The 27,200-nt window shown below is 46.3% G+C and overlaps 1 protein-coding gene across 1 annotated transcript in view; it reads right to left on the reverse strand.

Annotated features, from left to right (window-relative positions):
* Positions 1-1,599: 1,599 nt before the first annotated feature.
* The window catches only part of khdrbs3 (KH domain containing, RNA binding, signal transduction associated 3), a 55,119-nt gene continuing 29,518 nt past the window's right edge, over positions 1,600-27,200 (reverse strand). Inside the window, exons 3-9 of the mRNA XM_057020774.1 lie at positions 24,995-25,111; positions 20,635-20,781; positions 19,656-19,795; positions 16,719-16,896; positions 11,738-11,820; positions 4,583-4,635; positions 1,600-2,634 (exon numbers count right to left, since the gene is read on the reverse strand). Of these exons, the coding sequence (XP_056876754.1) occupies positions 2,543-2,634; positions 4,583-4,635; positions 11,738-11,820; positions 16,719-16,896; positions 19,656-19,795; positions 20,635-20,781; positions 24,995-25,111 (810 nt within the window). The 3' untranslated portion in view covers positions 1,600-2,542. The remainder of the gene's footprint in view (positions 2,635-4,582; positions 4,636-11,737; positions 11,821-16,718; positions 16,897-19,655; positions 19,796-20,634; positions 20,782-24,994; positions 25,112-27,200) is intronic.

Below are 27,200 nucleotides of genomic sequence, written 5' to 3' on the forward strand. Positions count from 1 at the left end.
GGCTTAAATCCTGGATGAATGAAGGTACAAAATGATAAGGAGAGTTCACCAGGACAGGAAAAGCCCTGAGGGGGGCCAGGAAGGGTTCTAATCAGAGAGATCTCAGTACAGTGGAAATATGTTGAGGATTAAAACTTCATTTCCTCAAAGTCACATTCATTTTTCATGGGGCGTGATGCTGTATTCTCCGAGGAAGATTTTATTTTGGATTTCTTGAGGGCTTGAGATGTTCAAGTGTTCATCTGGGGGGTTTCCGACAGCCAACCCTCTCATTCTGATACAACTGCCCTTCTGTTGCCTCTGTTTTACCATCCTTCAGTGTGGAAAGCAGCAGCTCTGACAATCTTGTCTGATTTACAGGAAGTGCAATGCAAATAAATGGAAATCCGCAAATGTCAGCACTTTCTACACAGCACACTCTTCATCATTCATCTGTGAACCCTCTTGACAATCTCAAACCTGAAAGTTTTTGTGCCTTCCTTCTAAATGAAATGTAGCTTAATTAAAGGCTGCCAACCTCCCTCAGGTTTGAGCTCTAGTCCAACTGTGATTTTCATACAAAGGTCACCATAATTATCTCACAAGAAAAGCTCAAAGCAGCATACCTTTAGCCCCAATACCAGAAGATAAAGGAAGGCCTGGCGTTGCCGGGACGCTGGCCTGAAAAGGAAAGCAGACGTTATAACCGTGCAGGTTAAAAGCCTGAAATTTGAGAAAACATATACAAAGACAAACATTTATTTATAATAAGTATGACACACTTCATATATTTTATCAGTCTTAGGATAAAGTTATTTGACTACACACTTTCTGCTATTTATAATAGTTTTTACAGCTTTTTGTTACAGTTATGTAGTTATTCCGAGCTTTGTGGCTAGATTATGGACTCAACAGACAGGAAAACAGATTACATTTAAGTTTAGAGAGTTTTTATTCTTATTTTGAGCTAGATTAGGGGAGAGATTAAACTGGGTTAGTTTGTTTACCTTGTGGGATGGAGGTCTTTTTAAACAGCTACTGCCATCCTCTGTCAGGTCAGCTGGGGGTCATTTAGAGTCTCTTTAACGGGCAGGGCAAAGGCAGCCTCTTTAAACGACTGGGAGAGGGTCACATGACCGGAGCAAAGCAGACAAAGTAAAAGGAGAAGAGAGAGCAATCCTCAAAAGGCCATCCCCACCCGCCCACCTCCGCCCCGGACACGCTTTAGGAGGCTTTGCTGCAGCGCCATGAGCGGTATCTCTCAGGGTAAACATTCAAGAGCGTAAATGTGTGTTTATTGATGAAGCCTGACGAGATCTGCGATCGCCTCGCATCCAGTTAAACGAGCAAACAGAGTTGGGAGAGGTTGCCGGGCGGGGACATTGTTATTGCTAAAGCCTTCACGTCTCAGTCGAGGGAGATTCCCAGCAAAATGCATCACACGGACTTCCAACAGGAAGTCAACCTTCTCAGATCGCTGAGGTTGTTGACAAGGTCAGTGATAGTTCGTTAGCAGCGTAATTATCAGTTATTTTATTCTGTTGTTTTCTTAAACCTTCATGGTTAGTTTAAATTAGAACTTTTTTTTACGTCGATAATTATTCTCTCCAACAAGGGACGTTTTTGTTTCTTTCAAAATGTTTATTGAGCATCAACAAAGAAGAAAATATTAAAGGGCTTACATAAGCTCAAAACTCAACATAGCTGAACAACTCGTGATTAGACCAATTCACCAGCATGTGATCAGTCATCCTAAATATGACTAGAATGTCAAAAATGCAAATGAATCAAGGGGTTACATCAAAAATCAGTGTCCGAATCATAAACCTCCGAATTGCTGTGGGTCCGGTTCTGTGGATAGCAAGTCGTGAGCGACCTTTTTGTTCTATAAAGTGGATGTTTTAGGGCCAGAATGATAAACACAAGTACACTGTCGACGATAACCACTGACACACACCATGCTTTTATAAGCCCTTTAACGCTAAGCTATTATTTTACAAAAACGAGGGAACAGCGAAACAATGTGTGTACAGTCGGAGTCTTTCAGTCCGTAAAGGTTTCATTTACAAGGGACACAGTTCCACCAGTTACCCCGCTGAAACTGATTATCTACAGTACTGCACGTTCCTAGAACTAAGCTACTACATTTTTAAAGTGATCAACCACGCAGCTCACGATTTGAGGAGTAAGAGGGCGATAAATTACTGGGTGGTGTGTGGAAACACCGACAGTGAGCCACTAATCATTACCAAGTAAAATAGCCGGATACAGCGCCATTCTTCACAATCACATAGCTCAGAGAGAAACTGAATGCGTCCTGGAGTCTTTTTTTTTTCTTTGGAGGGGAGGACAGATTACCCCGATCGCTTCATGGATTTAAACTAGCGGGGGTGTGCTTTTATGATCAAGGGAAGGCCGTTTTTATGTCAATCTGGGTCTCGCTATCACTGCCGTTTGGGTTAGTTTTAGTTTTGGATACTAAAAAGGTGGGAGTGTCCATAAAAAAATCCATTACTTGGGTTGAGACAGCCATGAGGACTCAGGTGTGGGTTGTATAAACAGTTCAATATCTGGAGTATGGCTGATCTCTGTACACTCCCTTGGTTGTTCTTGCCGACGGGGCCTTGCCGCGATTGTTTGCCCACTCTTCCACACCTGAAAAGAAGAAACAAATTGAAAGGGATGAGTACAGAAATGAGGTTTATTCATAATAATCCACAGGCTAAAGGCCATTCCAGGCTGGCATTCCAGTTCTCAAGAACCTGGATCGGTTACCCCACCCTGCTTCCCAGGGCTGGGCAAGCCGGTCCTACCAGGGCCACAGTCCAGAAGGGTTTTCTGTTCTGCCAGGTAGACTAATGCTTTTACTTGGGATCCCAGTTTCCTTGGCAGAAAAGCCTACTGGTACTGGGGCCGAACCTACGAATCCCCCCAAGACAGAAGGGCTGTTTAATAAATAGCAATAATATACCCAACATTTTGCATACCAAGGGTTGTATTTATGAGCTAGGGTCAAAAGTCCTCCACATTTAAAGCTGTAAATATTCTAGCCTAGCATCCCTTCCATTTTCTGTGGAATATGAGCCTTTCAGCAGCTCTGGACCCCTGTTGCTGATTGTACTGTTATAATAGGGCACATTATTGGAAACATTAGCATCTCGCTCAGCTTCAGATCCTTTTATAAATTGATTTTTGATTATTTCTGTTAAGAATAGCGCTGTCGCTAATCGCCTGGCTGAAATAGTGAGGAAAAATCTCTGGGAGTAAGTCACCAGGCCGCAATCAAGACCGAAACGCCTTTCAAAATGATCTTTTACAATTGCCAATCATGTCAGCAGATCCCTGCAGCGCGCCGTCCATCGTCCGGGGGCACGTGACAGATGGCTTGAACATAGAAATGAGCGCCGCTTTACCAGTGGTGCTCAACTTGGAACAAAAGCATTGCACAGATGGTGACTCCCAAACAAGAAGCTCCACTTTCAGGTGGATGGATGCATCTCAGATAATTGAATGAGAGGATCAAACAGCTACTTGAAAAGGACCCGTTTAGTGACTCCCAGCAAAAAGGTCACAATTACCATTAGCCCAAATCAGCCCCAGTGCACCCCTTGGAAGTGTCAATGTGAAAGTGCCAGTATCGATGGCATCCTTTGTCTGATCTCCAGCCAGCGCTGAGACTTCCCGTGAGCCGAGACTCACAAAGGCTTGTTTTTCCTGTGTACAGCCTCTCTCTTGGCAGCACATCGCCAATACCCCTTAATTAAACCTGTCACCCCATCACTGACAGTCACTTTGAAGAACCAGACCAAGGTAACCTTGTGTTCCAAGAGCAAAAGGAGCACATCAACCCTGTTTATCTATTTTCCTTTGAACCGTCGGCCCTTTTCTCTGACCTGCAGCAGCTTTTATTTAAGTGGAGGCAAACTGCAACCTAATGAGAGCAACTGGAAGCTTCCTTTGAGCTTCAGCTCAGGAAAGACGGGTCTAAAAGTGGTGGCTCAGGGTCAGAAGCACCTACAAGCGGAGCCAGCTTTTGCCAATGAAGAGAATTGAAGACTTTTACTGCCATAGAAAGGTGTACAGGAAGATTGTGCCTCTTTCCAGTTTACAAATGTTTTTCTTCATGTTGCCAGTCCTGAAACTGTTGTAACGTTGTACAAGCCTGATTCCTTACGCCTGCTCCTTTATTCCAGTTTACAGATGCAGTATTAGAGACAGATCTGCCTTCAGCTGCATGGCTGAACGTGTATTTTGGCTCTAAAACCAAATCTGACCTCAGCCCACTTCCAAATTTAAGCTCGTTGATGAATATTAGCCTAACATTAACTTAGTTTGGCTTAGTTTGCTCCTGTGAGATGCATGTTTCCACACCAGCTTTAGCCATAAGTGACAACTGCTGAGGGCTTTCACAAAACATTTCATCAGACAATCAACGAGTGAATCAGCAACTTGTAAAAGATGTAAAGCCATGTAGTTTTAGCTTACATCATAGCTAGCTATTTATACAACACAATACACGAGGCACTACCTTTACAGAGATGTGTAAGAACTTTATGATTTTCCATCATTTCCATCATTAAACGAGGATCGTTTAGAAACTCACCATACGAGTCGTATGATTCTCCGCTGTGTCCGTATTCGTAGTAGTCATCTGAGCTGTGGAAACACGGAGCGGAGTTAGCATCAAAGAGTTACAGCTAAGGTCATTATTATATGTCGGATGGCCGTTTGTCATCATAAACGGGCCTGTTTTCATGAGTGGTAATGATGCAGTCCCACCGGTGGCAGCACAGCAGAATTAGACCCTCGATGTAAAAACAAACACTTTCCCTTCTATCAAAATTGGATCTGCGGCGCAGCTTCCACCATACCATCGCGATCTATACGTCTGGCAACGTTAATGAAACGATTCTAAACAAAATGGACAAGGCAACACAGGCATGCCCGCGCTGCTCGCATATTTCTTTATTTACATCGGGCGGATGGGAGCTGACAGAACAATCCAGCGCTGATACCGTTGGGTAAGAGCGCTATCATTCAAGAGAGGCAATTCATCATAAGGCTGCCGCTGAAGTGACAGCAGCCATCACAGCTGGGTCCTCTCCCCCGGCCTGTCAGTCATCCTGTCAGCCACCGCAGCAGCTCTCTGCGATTAGAGGCCGGATGGCCTCGTCCCAAAACCACTCCAACAGCGGCGAGGGCGCCGAGGTCACCACGAAGACGCCTCCTTGGAAGCAGCAGGTTACATATAGCATGTGTTTAAGAGCGTGCAAAAGATTCCACTTTCTGATACATCTTCCATGTTAGCCTAGCCTAGCATTCAAAATGTAGCATGGCGCAACATCTTTGGGCAAAATGAGGCAACGAATAATGATTCAAACGGTGCGGATTTCTTCCCATCGCTGCTGCAGCTACTGAAATATTCCAGTCTCCAGTGCGTCGAAGCAAACGTAACGTTTTAAACGTGTAAAGCATCTTTCAGTCATCAGAGTTCCTCATCAGTGATGGATGAAAGCGGAGGAAGCTGCATCAGAGCCTGGGATCTTATTTGCAGTAAGCTGTGATCACAAATGGACCGTTTCTAAAATCACATCAGCAAGAGTTAAACGTGCTGAAACTCAAAGAGAAAGCAGCTCCTAATGTTTGGAATTACATTCATGCAAACATCTGGTTTTTGTAACTTCCTGTCAAGAGAAACTGACAACAGAGAGGGTACATTTCTACTGAAAATCAGACGTATTTTTCAGCATATTTCACACAAACCCCCAGAATCACCAGAAGCAACCCCCAACCCCCCCCCCCAACCCCGGCTGGTGCAGCCTCCCTCCAGGTTGTGGGGGCCAGCTGCCGCAACTCTGAGCCTGTGGATCCCACTCAGCCCCCCGCTGCACATCTGCGGCAGATGTCAGGTCGCCGCGGTATCCTTGACGCTACTCACCGGCCGACAGACACCGGGGGGGGGTGGTGGGGGGGGACGCCGAGAGGCGCAGAATGCATGTTTTGGCTCATCACGCCGCATCCTCGTAGATGAGAACTGACAGCATGTTACAATAATGGTGTTCAAATGAAGTGTTGGTTTGCCTTTAAAAAGTTCCAAAGGTCTAAATAACTGTTGGGGAATCAAACACTGCAGGTGCAATTAGAGCTTAATTAGACAGGGTTTTTTTAAATCCTTGAATTCCGTAAATTGACTATTTTTCTGCAAGATTGTGCTTCTGAAAGTAAAGGCAGCCACAAAGAGACGGCTGCTGCGCTCCGAAGCTGCTGCGCTGGCTCGGCCCAGCTGTTAGGAGCCTCTCATGTCTGAGGTGACAGTTCATCAATATTGCAACACAACGTCTCTCAGTAGCCGCGTTCTCTCCGCAATTACGGAGGGCAGCGAGTCTCCTGGTGCGTCTCGGACTGCACCCGCTGCACCGTAAACACGGCTTCACTGATCAGGATCGTTCAGTTGGAGCCGCAGAGGGGAGTTTCCAGGCCGACTGGAGGCTTTTGTCTGCTCCTCCTCATTCCTGGCGGCGTCAATTTTTCTGTGTTTATTTTACAAAACGTTTCTGATGTGAGGGATCTGCTGTAGTGCCCCGATCAATAAGCAATACAGCTGCGAGAGGGTCAATAACAGCTCTGCTCTGAGTCTCTGACCGGTTGTGTCTCCTTTACAGGAAGTGCAGTTTATAAGACACTGGTGCTAACTTATGACAGCCATTAATGGTAATTTATGTAATATCACGTTAACATAAGCTCCCTTTTCCCCATTTGAGTGGCGTACGTCCTAAATGCTGAAAAAGCCTGTGAGGCGAGCAGCGTTTCTTTTTAGCAACGCTAACAAACTAGCAAGACAGCTCGGACTGATTGTGATTCGGCTCCGTTCAAACATTTAATTCCAAATATTAGGAGCTGCGTTTCAAGGCGCTTAACTCACTTTTAGCAACAAACGTGCATGTTTGCATGTGGAAATGCTTCCTAAATAGGACAACGTTTTACTTAACATTCATCAACACAAATCCCCTCCTGATTGGTCCAGGGGAGGAGACAGAATCCTGGTCTGCCCCCCTCCCGAGAGGTGGCGGCGCGTCTCAGATAAACGCGTCTCTTTCATCAACGCTCTGATTCCAATCGCAGGTACGGACGGCGTCCCTCCGCAGCATCTGTCATCTCTGTAAACGCTGCATCTTAAGCAGCGACGTCGCCGTTCCCGGGCAGCCCCAAACAGATGGCGGTGTTAAATCTGAATGATGTAGTACACGTCCCCAGCGGTCTTTGTTTTCTTACAACGCCATTACTCTTCCCGTCCGGCGTGATAAATTTGAAGGGGTCGAGCAGGACATTCCGACGGGCTGCGGAGGGATCGCGCTTTTGTTCACTTATTCCCATCGTTTGTTTCGCTCGTGCGCTAACCACCTGGAAGTTCCTCCTGCAGACTTCTCCATTTTTATTTTTATTTTGGTTTCATTCACTCCGAGGAAATGTTACATTTAAATGAGAGCTCGGGAGGTTTTCAGAATCAGAAGCACAAAGAAAACCGACGGAAGGGAGGAAAGGAAGGAAACCTTCCTCGTGGACAGAGCGGAGATTGTTGGCGTGGAGGCTGATTGCGCAGCTATCTCCAGGGCCGACCCCCTGCTGCAGAGCCACAATGGAGGACAAAATGGCCCGCGGCATAGATTTGACTTTGCAAATGAGTTTTCTCCTGAGTGTTGAATGGACCATTTATGTTCCTCGCTTCCGCTTTTGTTAGGTAACGGAAATTTTCCTTGGGGGGGAAAATAGCACCTCCTCCAGTCTGCCACACTAGCTTCAGACCTGCTGTCAGAAATTTGAAATTACTTTGGTTATTTTTGTAGGACATTGACTCAGAACACCCCACCTTCCGTGCTTCAGTGTGTCTGGCCGGTAGGACCCCAGCAAACACCGTTGATCCGTGCTTAGAGAGATCCGGGATCCGAGTTTTAGAACTGCTAAGTTGTGCTAAATGGGGTTGGTCTACCTGAAGGCTTGGACGGGCGTTTGTAACAGCTGGGGGCTGCAGACAGAGAGTTAAGTGCTGACAGGTCAGTGTGAGCTGTCAGAACATTAAGGTATAATCGGAATTGCTCTTAGCTGCAAGTCAGGGATCAGGAAGTTGCTAAAAGCTTCGTGGACATTGAGCAGATCAGAAATCACCGCAGGAAGAACCCATCAACACAGCTGTCTCCAAGTTTGGTTTGATGTCTTGTTTTTGGGCATCTGATAGAGGTTCCAATCAAATATTCGTCCCCTTGTTGGTCCTCGCAGTGTCCAGCCAGGTGAGAAATGGCGGCAGCTCTTTTTCCACGCAGCTGCTGCGGCCAGTTTCTGTGCTGCTTGATGAAATGTTCCCTGAGACCTTCTGAGGCTTCCTCAAACATCCACTCTAAACTCTGACACCCTGATCTCCTGTTCTTCTCTGCTCCGTGCCCGTCTCTCCACCATGGATTTCAGTTTTTCCCTCTGGGATGTGCCTGCCCTTTAAAACGCCACCACACGGCTCCCCTCCTGCCACCCCGCCCTCCAGCCTCGGCGCCGGGCCCGTAACGCCGCGTACCCGAGCAAACGTGCTGGGAGAGGTGTGAGGCGGTGGCGGCCGGCGGTTTCTGAGGTGTCAAACATGAAATAATGCTCCGCTTGCGCCTCAGCGACCTCTTTGAGTGTCCAGGACAGGACGCGCTGCAGCTGTCATCCGTCCCAATTCCCCGCAGACGCATCACAACCTCTCCGCTAATAAAATTACCACGAGCACCCTCCTCCTACCTCCTTGACCTTAACACGCCTTGAGCACCCTCCGCGATGATTCTTCCTCTGAAGCCCGCTGCTGCGCGTCCAAAAAAAACCCCAGGACGACGCGTCCGTCTGGTGTCACGGAAACGGGGACCTGACAGAGCGCCTGCTGTGGCCGCTGCGCTGAGCTAGCCTCGCACACACTTCCCCTCAGGCCTCGTCTCTCTTCTGCGGCACGCGCTGGAAATGAAGCGCGCCGTCTTTGGGGAACACCTTCGCTTTTATATCCAAACTTCTGCTGAGCGTGGGCGACCAGCGCGGGGTGTCACATTTAGACTAATTGAGCAGAGAACATTAAGATTTAATGATTCCTCCACAAGCAGCGCAGGAGCTGTATATTTGCTCAAATGCTGCAATAAAGCTGAATGTCAAAGATCAAAAACTGCATTTGCTGCAGCTCTAGCGTTTCTAAGTGACTTGTTATTAATGCGCGTGGCTCCACGGAGGTACCAGACCCAGCTAGCACAGACCAGGCTCCACAGCCAAGGTAAATAATGGCTCCTAACGATTGATGCGATGTCTGTTATCTGATTATTGGACACCAGCAATCTGCCGCAACAGTCCCCCTGTCGGCCGGTGTCACGCCCGGGCAGAGAAGCCGTTCATTGTCCTCCTGCCAGGCAGCCACATTCTTGACTTGTTAGGAATTGTTAGGCGGCTCCTAACCCAGGCGTCCGCGCCCACGTGCGTGCCGCTGCCTTCCAGGTCCCCTGCTGCTGCCGGGGCCAGCCGTCAGAGGCACCTCCGTCCATCACGAGGACTAAACCCGATTGCATCTGCGAGCAAGTGGAAGCTGCCTGAGCGAAGCCGCTGTCGCTGAAATTCAATTATTAACTTTAAATAAGTGGATTTCTCCTAAACAGATAGGCTATATGTTGTGATCTGTTCCATATATTCTTCCTGCCGTTGCCTGCAGGAGTAAAGATGTCACACAGTGAAGCACAAATTTATCGTCTAAATCCAATCAGTGCAGCAGAAATAGTCTCTAAAGCTCATAAGGTATACATGCACAATGTCATCCGGCATTAAGGGCCACTCGTGGGGACGCAGGGCACCAAACAAAAGAAGTAAGTGAATCAGCTGTCTCTGCGGGCGCAGGGTTCTGCGTCTGGGCCCTATTAGCTGCTTTGCCTCCCGCTCGATAACAGACATGAAAATCTCTTTGAGCCAACTCAGCCTCCAGCCACGACATGACCGGCTCTATTTTTCTTTTCGCGCCGTGCCCACCCGCCTGGCGCCCGCTCCCACCTTCGCCGCCCGCCTCCCCCGACTATTATTCACGAGGCTGCTGTAAAACAAATAGCTGCATGCTACGAAGCCGAACAAGCCCGGTTACATTCCTGCCCGTGTGTGTGCGCGTGTGTGTGTGTGTGAGGGGGAATTAAATAAATAAGGCACAGCTCAAAAGATGGATGAGGCCCATGTGACTTACATCCTGACACCACCACAAAGGAGAACATGAAGCAGGCCGCTCACACAGCCGGGGGACACACTAACGTTCTCTCTTGTTTGCCTGCTTTAGGCGTTTCTCCCCCAATAACGCCCACGTTGTGACACGGCAACAGTCGTTCTGGGGCCGGTATGGGCTGACGCTGACACAATGCAGCCAACCAAAGTCAGCGCCTTTGACCTTGCGCGGCTTTGGAAAGTGCCAGAGATCCCTGCTTGGAAGGAAATCAATACTGTGCATTTAGCTGCGCAGGAGCCTTCTGTCCCGGGGAGCAGCCTCCCACAATGACCCGCAGGGACGGATTTGCATGGAGATGAGAAACACTCCAAACTGAAGGTCTGCATGGTTTCGGAACAAGACGCATCACTGAGTCCAATGGCCGTTTTTGGGCGTTGCAGTTGATGCAAAACATCAGCTTTTATGAAGTGGTTGCGAAATAAGAGCGCTTGGCGAGACCGCAGCACACTACGAAACAATAAAGCTTTCCATTGCAGGATGTGGGCGTGGCTTGCTTACACAATCAAGGGAAGCGCTGGAGATCAAAGCAGGAGCGCAAATAAATTCACAAACTGACATTTCTGGATCGTTTAACATTTTCGTCTACCCAGAAGCTCACATTCTCTTGCATTTCCCAGGAAAAAGTTCTGACTCATCACATTTCCGAGTGCTCTTTAATTGACGAGCTGTTCTGAAGTGCTGTCATTGACATGGTGCCCCGCTTTGAGCTTTAGCAGTGATTATAACAGGCTTTATTACAGAAATGCTGCTCTAAACTCACTGCAGTCAGTAAACTGGGACTGTTCTGAGTCAAATACTCTTTTCTTTAACTGAAAAGCACATAGATCGATTTTAATTGTCAACCTTTGATATATTGCAGCATTAAAGTGTCGCTAAAGGTGTGTTTCTCACGCGTTTGCTTCTATCATTTGCTTATTTTTTCTCCACCCTGCAGATGTGTCAGTCACTCTGGCCTTTTTCTTCTGTTGTGTGATGAAAACTCAAAAAAGGCGCGACAGACATACAATTTCCTAGACCTGGACAACTGTGGAGGAGCAATTTATTTGTGGGGGGGGTATCTTGAGTTTTCAGTTATGGTCATGTGATCTCTTTTCCAAAAAAATAAAATGGACTCTTCACTTGTGCCACTGAGAGTGAGGAGATAGAACTCAACAGCACAAACCCAATAATTCAGTTTCAATCTTCAATTTACAGCAGGATGCTTCCTGTACCTGCAGCCGAGATTCAGATGTGAGTGTCCTCAGAAATATCAAAGCTCCATTGTGAAGCTACGAACTCTGATATTCAGGCAGTTGTGTTCTATAGATAATGGTACCTTTTTCTATCATTTTCAGAGGCCTCCTAATGTAGGCCTCTGCGAGCCGAGCGAACATTTATGTGCTTCATCCTGTCTGTACCCGTTCTGTTAAGACTGAGGAGGGCTCTGCTGGAGGTTTCTGCCTGGTAAAAGTGGTGACGCCACTGTGGCTCCCGGCTTCTAAACGTGTTACTCACTTTTGTCCTTGGTTGTTGTAGCTGTTGTCGTATGATTCATATCCCTGCTCGTCGTAAGCCGTTCCGTAGCCGTCGTCGTATTCCTGAGGCCAAAACAAAAGAAGAGCGCTGTTAACGAGACAGCCTGCGTGAGCAACAATAGAACACCGACCTGTTGAAGGTGTCAAAAAAAAGAGGAGCTAAGAGGATCATTTTCACCACAAAACCTGACGGATTATTGAGTTAAATTGTGCCACTCTTTGGAATCAGTCCCAGGCCTTTCTGTTCTGTTTGACTGTTTTTGATATTCCGTCTGGGTTTTTTCCACGTTTCAACCCCCTTAACTGGCTGGAGAAGTAGGTCAGGCTGCTCGACGTGGTGCAGGCACCCGTATGCAGCGCCGCTAGAGTTCAGCTCTGCTTGTCTCCGTGTCAACTGGCTGACAGTGGGATGTAAAGACCCTCGCTGGGGCGACGTTTCATCACCGCCTCAAAGGATGAGCCTTAAACATCTGGTTGCACTCCAGGAGACACACACTCACACACACACTCACACACACTCGCCAAGAGAACATCAAAGCCAACCAGTGCCGCGCCCACCCTCATTTGGGATAAACGGGACTTATGTTCCACAGAAGGCATCGACCCCTGGTGACGTATCTCATCCCCGTGCAAACTTCCTGGTTAATTCCATCTGCCACTGATTTGCATGCTCGAGATGAGAGTCTTTGAGACGTAACAGCAGAAGAAACCGCTCATCACATCCGCGTTGTGGCGCCGTCCCTTTTCACCATTAATCCGCTACAATGCGGAACTTTTCATTATGCAAACACGGAGAAGAAGCGTTTGTTGTCGGCGGCTGAGATTACTGGCAGGTGCATTGTTGGAATTCCGCTTTCACGCTCGCACCTTGACGTGGTCGTCCCTCTGGGTCGCTTTCATCTCATGTTTACGCTTGCTTTGTTGCCTGCCTGTGCGAGGGAGGTGCGCTGGTTTCTAAGAAGCTTCTTCGTTGTTTCCCATTTTATTTGTCTCGAGGTTTTACAGAATTCAAATCCCTCCTGGCACTTGTAATTCGGCATTTACAAGAGTCGTTTTTTTGCAGTAAGTAAACTGTTCCCCACACAAAAGAAATGGCTGTCGCGCAACTCTAGGAACACCTTTAATAACACGGGTGAAGGAGCTCCGACAAAGCAGCGCTGTTCTGTCAAAAAAGAGGTAATTAAAATCGGTTTTCAACAGGCAGACGAAGCTGTAAATTCCCACCCTGACCACAGTTTACAGTCCATCGTACAGTGATGCTAAATCACTTGTCTGTTTTTACCAGACAACCAGGGTTCAGGGGTTGAAGGGAACTGTAGAGTAGCCCAGCAGGGGGACGAAGATTATTGCCTCTGGGAAGAAGTCGGACCAGAGCTAGAATCCAACGCGTAGCAGTAATAGTGCTAATCTGTGGAAAGAGTCAGTGGAATTTTGAAAGCAGCCATCTTATCGTTTTGTTTTTTTAACCGCAGCCCAAAAAATCGGAAGCATTTCAAATTTTGTTTACAGTGTGGGAATAAACCCGTTATTGCTGAGAGATGGCAGGAAGTTCTAAACTATGGGGTTCTGAATGGAAAAGTCGCTACGAGCATGAAATAAAACATTTTTTGTGGCTATAGGAAGATGAAAGGACGGTGATTGAGTCAACCGTCTGCAACCTCCCCGACACTATCTTTCATTACACCTTGAACAGGTTTGGTTGCTTGGATGTGTGGTAATAAAGACTGGTGCTAAAAGGGGAAATATGCCTCGTCTCATCTTCCACAATAAGTATAGCGATAAAATAAACAGGCAAACTTTCGACAAAAGCTGAACAATGCAGAAAATGTGGAAAGATATTTATTTTCTCTAAAGAAATATCAATAGAATAACTGTCAGTGCAATCAAACTTTGTTGTGGACCTGGATTAATTGATACTCACAAACATGAACCCACCCACCCACACACACACACACCCACACACACACACACACACACACACACACACACACACACAAACACAAGTAGAACGCGCTCACATAAACCCAGGCTCTCTTAAACAAACCGTCCTGCATCAACTCGCCTCTTCCCATCCTAAAGCTCACATGAGCCCTGAGTTCTTTTCTATATTTAGCAGCATTTATTATATTCTCTGCTTTCTCCCATGAAAAAAAAAACTATGGTTTGAAATCGGCGCGTTGGACCGACGACAGCATTATTAAAGCTGCTCTATAATAACACGCGGTCTGATGCGTTAGCATTGATTTAGCATTGGGGGGAAATATCTTGAAGAGCACAAAGCTGTGACAATGAAGCGCTGAGTTTCCAACACTAAACAGGATTAGTGTGACATCGAGTCGTTGGAGGAGGAGAGGAGATAGACGGGGGAGCGAGTGAGCGGCCCCTAAGTGAGTCTTTCATTTGTATGCCAGTGAATGGCTGAGAGGCGTGTTGTTAAGAGATAAGGACTGGCCTCTGCACTGCAGACGAACCGAGGGCCTGGCGCCGTGTTCCGGCAGCGCTATCACAGCCGCCGCGTTACAATGCCATTATAACAGATAGGGCGCTACTGACACCCAGAGCGGGCTTTTCATACTCCGGATTTGTTCCACACAAATCGCGCTAAGTCCAAATGACTTCAGCAGCAGTGTCAGAGGCTTTTTCCCCTGTCGCAGTCCGTGCGTGAAAAGTGCACGTGTTGCGTGACCCCGCGCCGGGTTGCCAGTGGTGGGAGAAAATAATAAATAAATTACGCAAATCAAAAGATGAAAAGCCTCGTTGTTTCCAGATGACTTTATAATGATACCATCTGCTCTAAGGGAGACGTGGCGCCTCCTCACAGCTGCGCCACACACTGATCGAAACGTCTTCACAATAAACGGAAAATATCAGGGACGACAGATGACCTGGAGTGCGCCGCACTCAGTCATCGGAGGCAGAATCTCATCAAAGTTCGGTTCAGATAAAGAAAATATTCTGAAGGGTCTGGAAACTGCCGGGATCTGAGCAGGAGGAAAGTGGACTCTACCATTTAGCCAAAGGTTCCATTGGCCTTGACAGCCCGACACCGAGGTCGGCGTCTACACCGAACCTGACTAACGTTTTAATACCTCGGGAGTGGCGCGGGGGGGCGGCCTGTTCCACACGTGTGCATTCCTGTTTTACCGAGTGGTTGAGACTGTCGTCGACTGCCGGCCACCGTTAAAACTGCTGCAGTCCCCAACGAACATCGTTCTTACTGTCAGCAGGTACATGCACGGCGACACACCAACCCAGCTTTTATTTATTTTGAAGTAGCTTCTGTCGAGATGCTACTACCAAATGTCAACATAATTTGTTGCCGTCAGGGAATGGAAGGCTGAATTTAATCAGTAGCTAATGCTGCCTAAACTTCCCCTCAACTCTGACCAATCACGGCAACTTTTTTATATTTGCCAAATAGCCTCAGTTGTAGTTACGGACATTTTCTTTTGCAACATCAAGGCCTTTAGAATTTAGAATAGATTCAATTACAAATGCTGTTTGTTCAAAATAAGAACGTGTAAAATGAAAACACGATCCCTGGAATGTACCACTGCATCTATGGGGGGGTGCTAATAATATGAGCCAACTTCAATACAAAAACCATTTTGCCGTGTTTCTGTATAGGAATATGAAACTTTAGCTTCCGGGAACACCACAAATCTGTGCAGCTGGAATTCTTTCATAACAATTACGCTGCATTCAATTCTTATCAGATATGATTAGCAGCTAAGACAGGTTCCCGGGCACCTAATGAATTACCTGAAATGAGATTTGGCCGCGGGCACAACAACCGTCCCAGACTGATCCGGCAGCCGAGGCTGCATGGAGGGACAACATCATCCCAGTGATTTTATTTGGAAACAATTGAATCCAGAGTAATTTAATCCCGACACAAATAGAAGAATCATGTAAACCGAATCGGCCACGACAAGGATGCTGCACGCCGGAGTGTTATTATGACAAAATGACCACAAGGAAATCTTTGTTTGTCAAAGGAAGAAAAATGCCTGTGGCTGAGGAAAATGCTTTGGCCGATGTCATGCTGCACAAAGACAGGACGGGATCGTGCACCGGCGCCGGGCGCTGATGAATGGGGGCCACAAATGTGAACAAGAGGGATCTCTGTCATCGCACTGATGAATACAAGAGCCGATGTGTCAGCGCCCCGCCGAGGACGCTCGTCCCAGGACGCTGATGTGTTCGGATAACAGAGTCAAACTCCTTCCGCCTCTAATTTGCGGCGGCGCGCTGAGATTTATCTTCAGGCAGATGTTGGGGCCTCTTTCCTCGGGGGGGGACAGTTTACAACTGTGACAATGATGGCAAACAGCTGGCCCAGGAGTCGTTCTCCCTGACCTCCACGCCTTCCAATCGCAACCTCTGAATAAACATGTCAGGTGTGCTTAGGCACGGCCTGCTGGGGCCATTTCCCCGGGCAGGACACCTCCTCTCTGCTCCCCTCTGCTAAACGTGGCGCCTTGATGCCGGGGCACCGGGGAACTGCAGCATGAGCTTGGCGATGCTAAGCTTGATACCTTCATCTGTGGTAAACTGATAGCTGCAGCCCGTTTCCCATAAGACCGAAGTTTCAGCGTAACGCCAGCACACACAGATAATAACAACGTAAACCAGGCCCAGAACGTGGATCTGTTGGGCTGACAGCTGTCTGGATTTAAGTTCAGATCCTTAAATATGATCAGCTCTCATTTTACACACGTGCAAAGCAAACTGCACGTATCCTAACACGAGGTGTCTGAACTCAGTACTGCAGCCTTTTGTCATTTCTACATGAGCAGAACGCAGCAGGACCAAAACCACGACATGGTGATCTGATGCTGATCTGAGGGTAAAAAGAAATTAAAACATCACAAATGGCTCAGAAATCTTTAAAATATTTCGATTTCCAGAACAGAATCTGGTACAGGGAGAGCTTCTTTGTACCTGGGTAATATACTTACATATTCGCCATAGGTCTCCTGAACAATAGGAGCCGGTCTGTATCCAGCCGTGGGGGGGGCACCTCTTGCTCTCTGAACCCCTCTCCCTCTGGAGGATGGAGCCCGGCTGGGTGGGGCTCCTCTGGGTGCCGCTCCTCGGGGCACAGCAGCGTGCAGCGGAGGAACGCCTCCTCGACTCCTGACACACCAAAAACGACAGTTTAGGCTTAAAGAAGAGCATTTATTTCTAGTTTCTAGGACAAATAAAACAAATCCACGCGCATATGGTGGTTAGCATGAGACGAACCAATCAGAAGCCTGGTTCCATGTGTCATTAAAGTGAGGCCGCCGGTGCATTCTTTCTCTGCATGATGAGATCGTTTATAACGTTTGGAGTCAAGCTGCCTTGTCTGCATGTACTCCAGCTAATGATTTTCTTCAGCAGCAGCCATTCCTCGCAACCATGGCAATAGATTTTATATTTTCAGCAGCAGGTTATACTGTACGTGTAGGCGGAGACAGAAACAGCGAGGGTGGAGGGCAAGTTCCTCCAGTCGGAGGAAAGTGAGTCATGTCCATTACTCAAAAACACAACATGTCTTGGAGCTGAATTGCTTTCCCGTCTGAGGGAAATGCAGATGAGAGGAGCGATATCTGCTATGTGATGAATGTTCCGGGCGTCGGGGTTGCAGTTTTTGAGGTTTGGCTTCACCTTGAATGATGAATCGCTGTGTTTTCTGCAGCAGCGTCCATGTTATTAGCACAGAGCAAAGATTCCAGCCCGCGCTTGCTAATTAAGTTGGAGGGAAAACGTCCGCCGGCTTGGTTTGATGTCAAAGGCGGCCTGACCTTGTGGTCTGAAATGTTGTCTGAGAGCAAATAAGTATTTTAAAGCTGCAGCAAACCCAACCACAAAGGTTGCTCTCGGGGTCATTTGCTTCAGCGTGTCCTATTTCAGCTGTGTTCGTGTGGGTGAGAGGACTCGAACCTGGTAGGAGAATGTATAAACTCTCATCCCATTTGTGGCTGAAGGAGACAGCAGCAGGTATTTACTGGGAATTAGAGAAAAAAATCCCTCAACTGCAAAAATACAAGTCCATATTTCCAAAATGTGCATGACTTCCTGTTTGGGGAGGCTACGCGGCTTCTGTCATGGGCGTGAAATGAGGCAGGGCAGAGCCCAGAACCCCCAAATCTGTGTGACTATCTGTGATGCAAAGAGATGGGAAACAACAGCACACGTGTGCATCAGACAGGGCGCTGTTGTCTCCTAATGGCCGTGAGTATTTTATTTTCCACTCTTGTGAGGTCTCGGAGGGGCTGGATGTAGCTAAGATTCACCTTCTGCTGTTTTGCATGTTTGGCATAAAAAGAACAATTTTACTTTGCGTATATTTACATACGAGAACTCCAAATGTGAAAGAGTGGCAGCCATTGCATTGTATCATTCTGTTGTGTTCCTCCCATCTGGGAGCTTGTGCTTTCTGTTGGAATTAGAAAATGTAAAGCAAATGTACGCATGCGGTCTAACCTGCTGTCGGTTGGCTCTGACTGTGTTCCCCTCTCTGAATCGACTCGTCTGGCTATTTCAGCACGTATTGATGGCTTAAATATGACAGAAGAGAACTCTTCCCCACATGTCAATATCAGCAGCTCAAGAAGAACAGAAGTAATATTCTCACGCTGAGATGCACGGTTTTCCCAGTCGAACCGTCACCCAAAAGGGGTTTTCAGACGGCCAAAGTCGGTCAACAACGCTAAAAGCTCCACCAGAGTTGCCCACGTCCATCTCCAACTGTAAAAACCAGAACCCACTATCGCTCTTCTCAGTTTGACCTTTGACCTCCCCCATCTTCCCCACGTCCATCATCCTTGTCTTTCTTTTTCTCAAAAGTTAATTATTCATGCAGCACTTACATTCTTTTGCTAAGATTGCCGTTTAATGCTAGCATTGGTTGTGAACTGTCCTTTTGTATCATTTGTGCTTAACATACTCAACACTTAAGATATGCCTAACCTTGCATTTAATGAGGCACGCGGCATCGTCAGTAGCTGCAGAGTAATTAACGTTTGAGACCCCTGCTCCGCAGCTTTTTAATATTTAGCTTCATTTAACAAAGCGCATTAAAGCACACTGCTTATATATGGATGAGTTCCCTTGTGGGACTGTAGCTAAAAGCTAAAACATATAAATGGAAGGAAGCCAGGAGGCGTGGTTAGGAGGCAGTGATCAATGGAAGAAGGAGGCAGAGTGAGTAGAATAGTCCTTCTAAACTTTGTCAAAGCTTTAGGCTTTGCTTTTCCAGCACTTTTGGCACATATTTAAATCCCGTTTCAGCGCCTGGTGGCCCAGGGTTTACTCCACATTCGCATTCATAAACAACCAGCCTTGTGCAAAGTTGCAAAGTTGCAGAGTGGAAACTTTAAATTATAAAAGCCGCGCTTCGGCTTCTCGTTTTACGCCAGACATTTATGGTGCCTGCCTCTTCATCGTGGGTCCTGCTGAGGTCTGCACATCGTCAGCCGAAACTGAGCAACAGGGCTCATTTTTCTACCTTCAGAAGAAGCTTTATGCTGTCATTCATTCTTGTGCCGCAGCGTATGGAAAACAACTTCCAGAGACAGATAGCCCATCACGTCACACAGGCAGCATTTGTCTGGCTTCTCTTGAATTTATTGGAATCTTTTAGAACCATATGTTCTTTTCCCTCTCTTCGGTAATGTTATTTGTCAGCTTGATGTTTCAAGCAGAACCCAGATAGCCAAAGACATGTTGGAATTTCGGTCCAACAGCTGATCTGATTTGAAAACCTGATTTCCAAATGACTCGGTGTTGTGTGACAGTAACGACCTCAACTATCTGTAACCTTAGAAAACATTCATCCTTTTTTTGGTCAATTAAAGCACCCTTAATTGTAAACATCATCTATTTTGCTCAGCAGAGCTGCGGCGGTTTACCTGGGAGGACCGGGAGCAGGTGTTCCTCTGCCACGCACGGCTGATTTGCCCCTCACCGACGGCACCTTGGCATCCTCGGAGCCGCCGTTCAGGTAGGTGAGCTCCTGCAGCTGGGCCTGTCTGATCTCATCATTGTAATCCTGCACACAGCGAAGCCTTGTGTTCACACGCGCAGACAGCAGCGCACACGTTTTCAATTACACTGGATTAAATTCCAGCCTTTATCTCCGAGGCTACAGCCCAGGGAATATCTAATTAATGTACATTTACAGTACTGCTGTGACCGCTGTTGCTGAGGCAGCAAAACATTTCAGATCTCCTGCTGATAAATCCTTAAACTGCTATCTTCTCCTATTTTCATTTTTCTGACACTAATTAACTTGGAAATAGACCTTTAATCATTAATCAATGCATCTAATTGTCATGTGTCCCCTCTATCGATAAATGGGTTTTGTGGGTACTGCTAAAGGGAGCGGACGGGGGAGGGGCTTGCTGATAATTAATGGGGAAATGTAAATCATCGCGGCTCCGAGCTGAGCTTGAGGAGATCATCCATAATGGATGGATGGATGGATAGTAGAAAAAAGCTCCCGCACTGCTGGCGGGGAGGGATTGGCCAGATGAGGGTCTCTTCCTCAGATCAAATTGAATGAGATCCTATCCACAGCCTCTGTCTGAGGCAGCCCCGGCACAGTTACAGCACAGGTGTGTCAGCGGGAGCCGGAGGGATGAAGCCCAGGACAGGAGAGGGGCTCCAGTGTGTGTCCATGTACTTGTTTACCTAGCTAACCGGGGACAGCCCGTCCTCACTGAACAATCGGGGACCGTTTAAGAAATGGGGCCTTTATCTATTTTCAATGGTAACACTTAAAAGAACTGATTATTATTGCAGTCGAACTCTCGATCTTTCAGCGAATTGAAGCAATGTGCGCAAACTAAAGTTCCTTGCAAGGTCAAATTCCAGTGTGTGTTTACATACTGGAATAAGAAACTTCTTGATTTCCTCCAGCGCGTGACCCATCCTGGCATAGGCCTCAGCCGGCGGGGCGAACACCTCGATGAGGACGTGCAGGTCTTCGTTCAGGTGGTGATACTTGGCCTCGCCGCTCTGCCGTAGCTCTTCTTCCTGATAATTACACATGCTGTCAAACATGCGCTGCCTCTGGAATAACCCCGATTAACTGTCACTGACAGGAACATCAGTTTTCCTTTTACACAGATTCACTGGTACTAGCTGAAATTCAAAAATCAATTTTAGCCCAACCAACTGCTCAAATTTAACAACTTTTTGATGAATAATCTCTATTTACTCATTCTGAGTATTGTCATTTGCAGAAATGGATTCAGCATCGATCAGGTGCTGTTTAAACTTTCATAAAATACAATTAATCGCTTTAACAAATGGAGAATTTATAATACATTTACTGATCCTTATGCCACATAATTATATATATTAGACATTAAAAGAGGGGCAAAATGCAGTTCCATTATTTCATGTGTAAATTATACTATCTTTAAAAGCATTTGGTGTGGGTCTAAATAGGAAAAAAATACTTTTTGGGGGTGCTTTTAACAGCAGGGATGACATGACCCTCGCCCTGCCATGATACGCACCCCTTGCTAACCTTTACTGGGAAAGGGTCACATGCATGAAACTTCCTCCACTTATAATCAGTACTGAAATGATCCTTAAAAGCATTTGACGCTTGGCTAAATAGGAAAGAAGAAGCAAAAGAGGAGAAGAGAAAAGAAGAAAAAAGAAGGGAACGGATGCTTTAACAGGACACATACACATAGCCTGCTCAAGGTCACACGGAGCGAAAACATCAAACGGCACAAAAATCGAACACACTGACAGGTGCTGTGGAATTTGTGGGGACCCTGAACAAGTAACCTATCTAGAGAATAAATACATCATGGACGTGTCACAAGGAATGCCTCTGACACTCCCCGATGAGCCCACATGTCAGAAAGTGTTGTTACATGAGTTGTTTGGAGCCGGAGGCAGCGGTGCCGGTAACCTAAAGATGGTTGTGTGTAACCGGGGATGTACAGGTCGTCATGGGCGCGTGGAGCACGGCAGCTCTTGTTTATCTCCTGAAATAGGCCACCTATACCTCAAACCGCTCCTTCTGAAACTGTAAACAGCAAAGGGTGAAGAGGTCACCCCAGGCCGACAGAAGCAGGCCAGCCTCGGTTACTGCTGGCGGGAAATAGGACAGTGAAAAACCTCAAACGCCGTCACCACATTACACAAAGGCAACAACAGGTTTGGCGTCCCAGTTTCTTCTTTTCCACATAAAAAGGGGGGGGAAGTCTTCTCGAGGGCCTTTCCGACTTCCTCCCCTTCTCCCTCTCCCGTGTCTCTGATGTCACCTAATTATAAATAACCTTCTTTTAAAGTGCCTGTGGTATGTTAATGATATGTTAATTTTGCCCATAAATCTGAGCTTTACGAGCAGAGGGCTCCTTTGCGTGGCACAGCAGCACCGTCAGAGCTGCCGCGCTGAGAAGGGAGCGCAAGCGGAGCGTCAGAGAGAGACGACTTCTCGTATCAGTCGCCCATCTTCCCTTTCATGTGTTCCCTCGTACATTTGAATTTAAAAAAAAAAAAAAGTATGATAAAAGCAGCGTAATCATCACATCCTGCTTTGACTGTCATCAACCACCACGTTAGCGCAGCTTGGCTGAGGACATCCTCGTTCTTTTACTCATCCCGTTTCATGTGGGAAAATGGTGCGTTTGCTCTGCGTATGTGTGACTATGCCGTTTTACATATGATATAGAAGATATAATAACAGCTTTCATTCTGCAGCTGCTCTTCCAGAGCTGATAAGAGCCAAGCTAAGCAGCCCAAGGTGGGAGCTTACAGCTGTCTGTTTTTCATATCTATCGGCAGCATCTTTATCCTGTTTACTTTTTTCCCACTCTAAATCGGATTATTCCGCGGAATCTGAATGCAAGAGCTGCTGTGCGTGTAGCTTCCAGGGAAAGTATAATGTCACATTCAGCTAAAGCCCAATAAGAATAAGGACAGGAACTGAGACGGCTACCTTTTTACCCCACCTGACTGGTGTTTGATGCAAGTTCATTTGGATTGTTTTATTCACCGTTGTCTAGTTAGCATACGCGGTTACCACACCCTGAGACATGAAGAGAAAGGAGCACAGCCGGGGGCCATCGCGTATCATCTCCTGCTCCATTTGTAGTTCACCTCATTGAAATTTATCAGGAATAACCAATCAGGAAAAAACAAAACATTTTTATCTTGATTCTTTGACATTACATTGCTCAAAATAGCCTCACAAAGCCCCAAATTTCATATCCTCTCATATGTAAATGTGTGCTGGTTCCATAATCCTTGGAGACGGAGCCAGCAGGGGTCTGAGATCACACCAACAACCTCTCAACTCCAAACTAACAGCGTTGAGGGAATTTAAAATCCCACAGAAGTGAAGATGGTCATGTCAGGAGCCCCCCCCCCAATCTCCAACCACAATACTAACCAGTACTATCCTAAACTATCCTCCCATCTAAAGACGTATGACGACGCTAAAGGAAGAATAATCGCTTCACCAGGCCAACGGAAGTTGATCCCTTTTGATTTATATGCATGTTAACTTGCTTTAAATTCTACATGCAGAAGCCCCCTCGAAGACAAGGAAAAGTGTTCCTCTCAATTAAAACCCAGCGCAGGACTTCGCCAAAAGCCGACGTGATTGTGTTTGAGTATCGGTCAAATTAAAGAGGGAGCACAAGTCTCGGGAAGGAAAATGGATGCGTTAATCACAGCACTAACGAGGAAGGGGCGCGGCACGAGGATGCCTTTACATCATCCGGCGCTGACAGCGGCAGGACAGCGGCAGAGCCGTAACCAGACGGGGAGACTCCGGCTCCATTCCTGTCAGCACTACATCAAGGTCCTGCAGCAGCAGCCATCTGAGCAATTACAGCGGCTCATCGCTGCTGTGTGGAAGAACATTTAAGCAACCAGCACCCAACAGTTTTATCCTCCGCGTTGTGTTTCCTCGGCTGTAAAACTATAATTACATTTCCATCCACTTCTTCCGGAGGCTTAAAATGTATTATCTTTATGTCCGGAGCTCATTTATGTGTTTCATATGGAAGCACAATCCTGGAACACTTGGATCCTCTGTATGCTTCCAGAAGGGACGCAGAAGAGTCCATTTATTAACTGCTAACCAGTCCAGCCGGCAATCAATTCTTCAGCTGAGGAGCTGCTGCCGGTACATTTACGTCTGCTGTTTATGGACACCGCGCCTTCCTGCGAAGCTTCGCTTTATGTCGGCATCATTACAGAGACGAGACCATTCCTCTGCTCTTGTAATTTAATATGGAAAAGCAGCCATCCGTCAAGATAAAGTAGTCTGATCCACAGGACAGCCTTTGAAAGATGAGCTTTCCAATCCTCCAAATCCATTTATATTCCCATAAACCTTTGAAAGATGAAGACGATTTCCCAAACTGTGCGTTCCTGGTCACACCTGTTGTCTTTTATTGGCTTAAATGTAGAGAATATGGGGTAAGAGAAGCTGATTGTGGGTCATTTACCCAAATTCAATGTCTTTTTATGAGCTTGGTCCCTCAACTAAAAATTTGACCCACCTTAGATCCATTTAGCTTTTTTCATTCTGGAAAAATTTCAAACTTTTTACTTTTTCATAAATTCAGTAGCATGACCCAGCGGGTCAACATATTAATTAACCCAGGAACCGCAGACTAAAGAGCTTCTTTTTCACCAAAGTCAATTAACATAATTATGAAGCTTATCGTGCTCGTAATGACCTTCAAATTTAGATGTTAAAACACATCAAAAAGATGTTTCAAAAAGTAAATAGTAATTCCTTGAACGTTATATGTGGAATTTCCCAGCTGAAGGTGAAACACCACATTTGAAGGGTCGTGCTCGGTGAGTTCTTTGGTTTTCACTTCTTCACACTCTTCCCCTCTTTTTCATTAGATTTCGCCTGTTCTCTCTATTCATCCCTTCTGTGCCTCTAATTGAAAATGTTCCACCGATGTTTCCACCTGTGTCTCCTCTAGTTTTAGTTTGGGGTTCAGGTGTTGTCCAGTTACCTGTCCGTGCTAAGCTGCTTGGGGGGTTCATTTAACCCGCTCAATAAATAATTCTGCTCTCTTGGATCACTCACCTGCTCCATTAAGATGCATTTAAATTATTTATTGTGTTTTACCTATTTTTCTAGTCAAACAAACGGATCTGTTCCCTTAACATCTGTGAATCCAAGGCAGCGTTCGCTGCAGAGCGGTTCGAGCGCGAGATAGCGTTAGCGGACAAATAAAGCTGCATGCTAACCCACCTTCTCTTTGTCTCTCATGGAACCTTTCCCAAGGATCGACATCTTTGTGAGAGTGTCCTCCTGCAGACGTTTTAATGAGTTTCCACGAGGCCCCAGGAGTTTGCCAACAAAATTAAACTGCACACAGAGAGGCAGAGAGCAGATTTTAGCCAGGTTTTGCTTGTTAAAACACAGATAATACACATGTGAGGAGGAGATTTCACTCTGAATTTATTCTCGTTTTGATGTGGGCTGGGGGCGAAATCCATCGGAGGCGACTGTTGTTTGTGCGACAATCAACACCAGTCAATCAACGAGAGTTGGTCCAGCTAAATTAACGTAATCGCTGTTCAGAAGCTCTTAAGCTTCAACTTTCACACTGTTGATTAAGCAGAACTGTAAATGAGTTGTTCGCCCATTTGGAAGTGACAGCTGAGGATGATGACAGGAAAAGGAAGTCATTAGTGTTTATTTTTAAAGACTTTCAATTTAATTCGACAGTGTTCAAACAGATAAAACACCAGCAAATTTCCTGCGAAGAGAATAAGAATAAGACATGATTAAAGGCTAAAACTTCAAGAGGATAATAAAATCCAGGGAACAAAAACCGCAATATTGCGTTAGGACTAGAGATGAAATAAAAGCATCAAAGCAGCCTTTATAAGACAATGAGAAGAAAAAAATATAATAAATGGGACACAAACATGACAGTAACATCAGGAGTCTGACAGACAGGATTAGCACCCAAAGCTAATGAGCAGATCCAAGGATGGAGGAACCTGAGTTCTCCATGTTTTAGGGAAGCATCATTTATGCCAAGGCAGCTGACAGGATGGTCAACTACAGCTCTTTGTCTTCTTTAAACTGTACAAGCTAAGCTAACGACAGTGCTAATCTTTTGACTTGTTCAGTAAACTCCACTCAGCACCACTCCACCCGAGCATCCGTCCGTTTCCATCGGCAACCAGCCTTTGATGACCTCAGAAGGTCGTTTTTAGTGACAGGAAGAGTCGCTGTTGTGGGTTACTGCGCACTGACACCCATCTAATCTATACAACCTAAACACGATCCCGCCAGCCGCTGGAAATGTTCTGGCAGACAAAAGGAGCGTGACGGGTTTTTGGCCACCCCTCCCTGTTTTCCTCCTGAGGTTAGTTCCAGACCTCAAAAATCCAAGCCATAAATTAGCTAGCAGGAGGTTAAGGAAAGCCGTGTTGGTGGTCCACCTCACCCACATCTGGGTTTCTTTCCTATAAGAGAGTTTTTTTGATGATTTATGCTAACACTGATAGTGATTTCTGAACTCTTCTTCTGTGACCACACTCCAACGTCCATCACTTGGAGGCCTGGGAGTCATGGCGATCAAATTCTCTCTGCCCCAATCAGCTTCCAACTCTGGCAAATGGAAGAAGGTGGCCTCCTGCAAACTTTTGACCTTGAACTGATGAATATTTAAGGTGTTAGCATGGCCACTTTGATGATAACCTGACTCTGAGTACATGAAGAATTTCCATATTTCCAGTGGAATTAAAAAAAAAAAAAAGATTCAGATTGTGGGTGTAACACACTCCAGTTTACAAACCAGTCATCAAAGGAGACAGCAGAGAGAAGACGGGGCGCCGGGAGACGTTGTAAAAGTTGAACTAACGTTCTGCACATTCATCATCTCCACCTGGATGGAGCTTTGATCACTGAGCCACAGCGAGTTCCTCAACAATCGGTTGTGGTTGAATTCTCTCACTTCCTCTTAGCTTTTCTGCACCTGCTCCACCCTCCTGAAGAACATCCTGTCAAGGATGTTTATTCTGTTGTCTTCATGTTCCAAACAGTGGAAAAACTACAGATGAGGCTTGTTTTACTGCTTGAGGCGGCTGTGGTTGCTCTTTGAAGACACAAACAAGTAATTGTTTCATTGGCTTTTCAAACCTGATATTCAGAGCCAAACATTAAAAATAGATTTTTTTTGGGAGAACTCAAATGCTGAGTAATAGAAATGCTCATAAGAGTGCATGATGCAACAGTCTCAGGCAGTGTTCTATTATCCCTTTTAATACCCGTCATCTCATCCATTAGGTTCCTACCTGTGTTACACAAGCTGCTGCTTTCCCTTTTATCCTGAATCATCTTTTCCATAGTATAACATCTAAATGACACATCTGGGAGCATCATTAAAGACCCGTCCAACTGGCTTGTGCCTGCCCAGAAACAAGGTGAAACACAGCAGTGC

This window comes from Takifugu flavidus, chromosome 21, assembly GCF_003711565.1.
Source record: "Takifugu flavidus isolate HTHZ2018 chromosome 21, ASM371156v2, whole genome shotgun sequence".
Classification (NCBI taxonomy): Eukaryota; Metazoa; Chordata; class Actinopteri; order Tetraodontiformes; family Tetraodontidae; genus Takifugu; species Takifugu flavidus.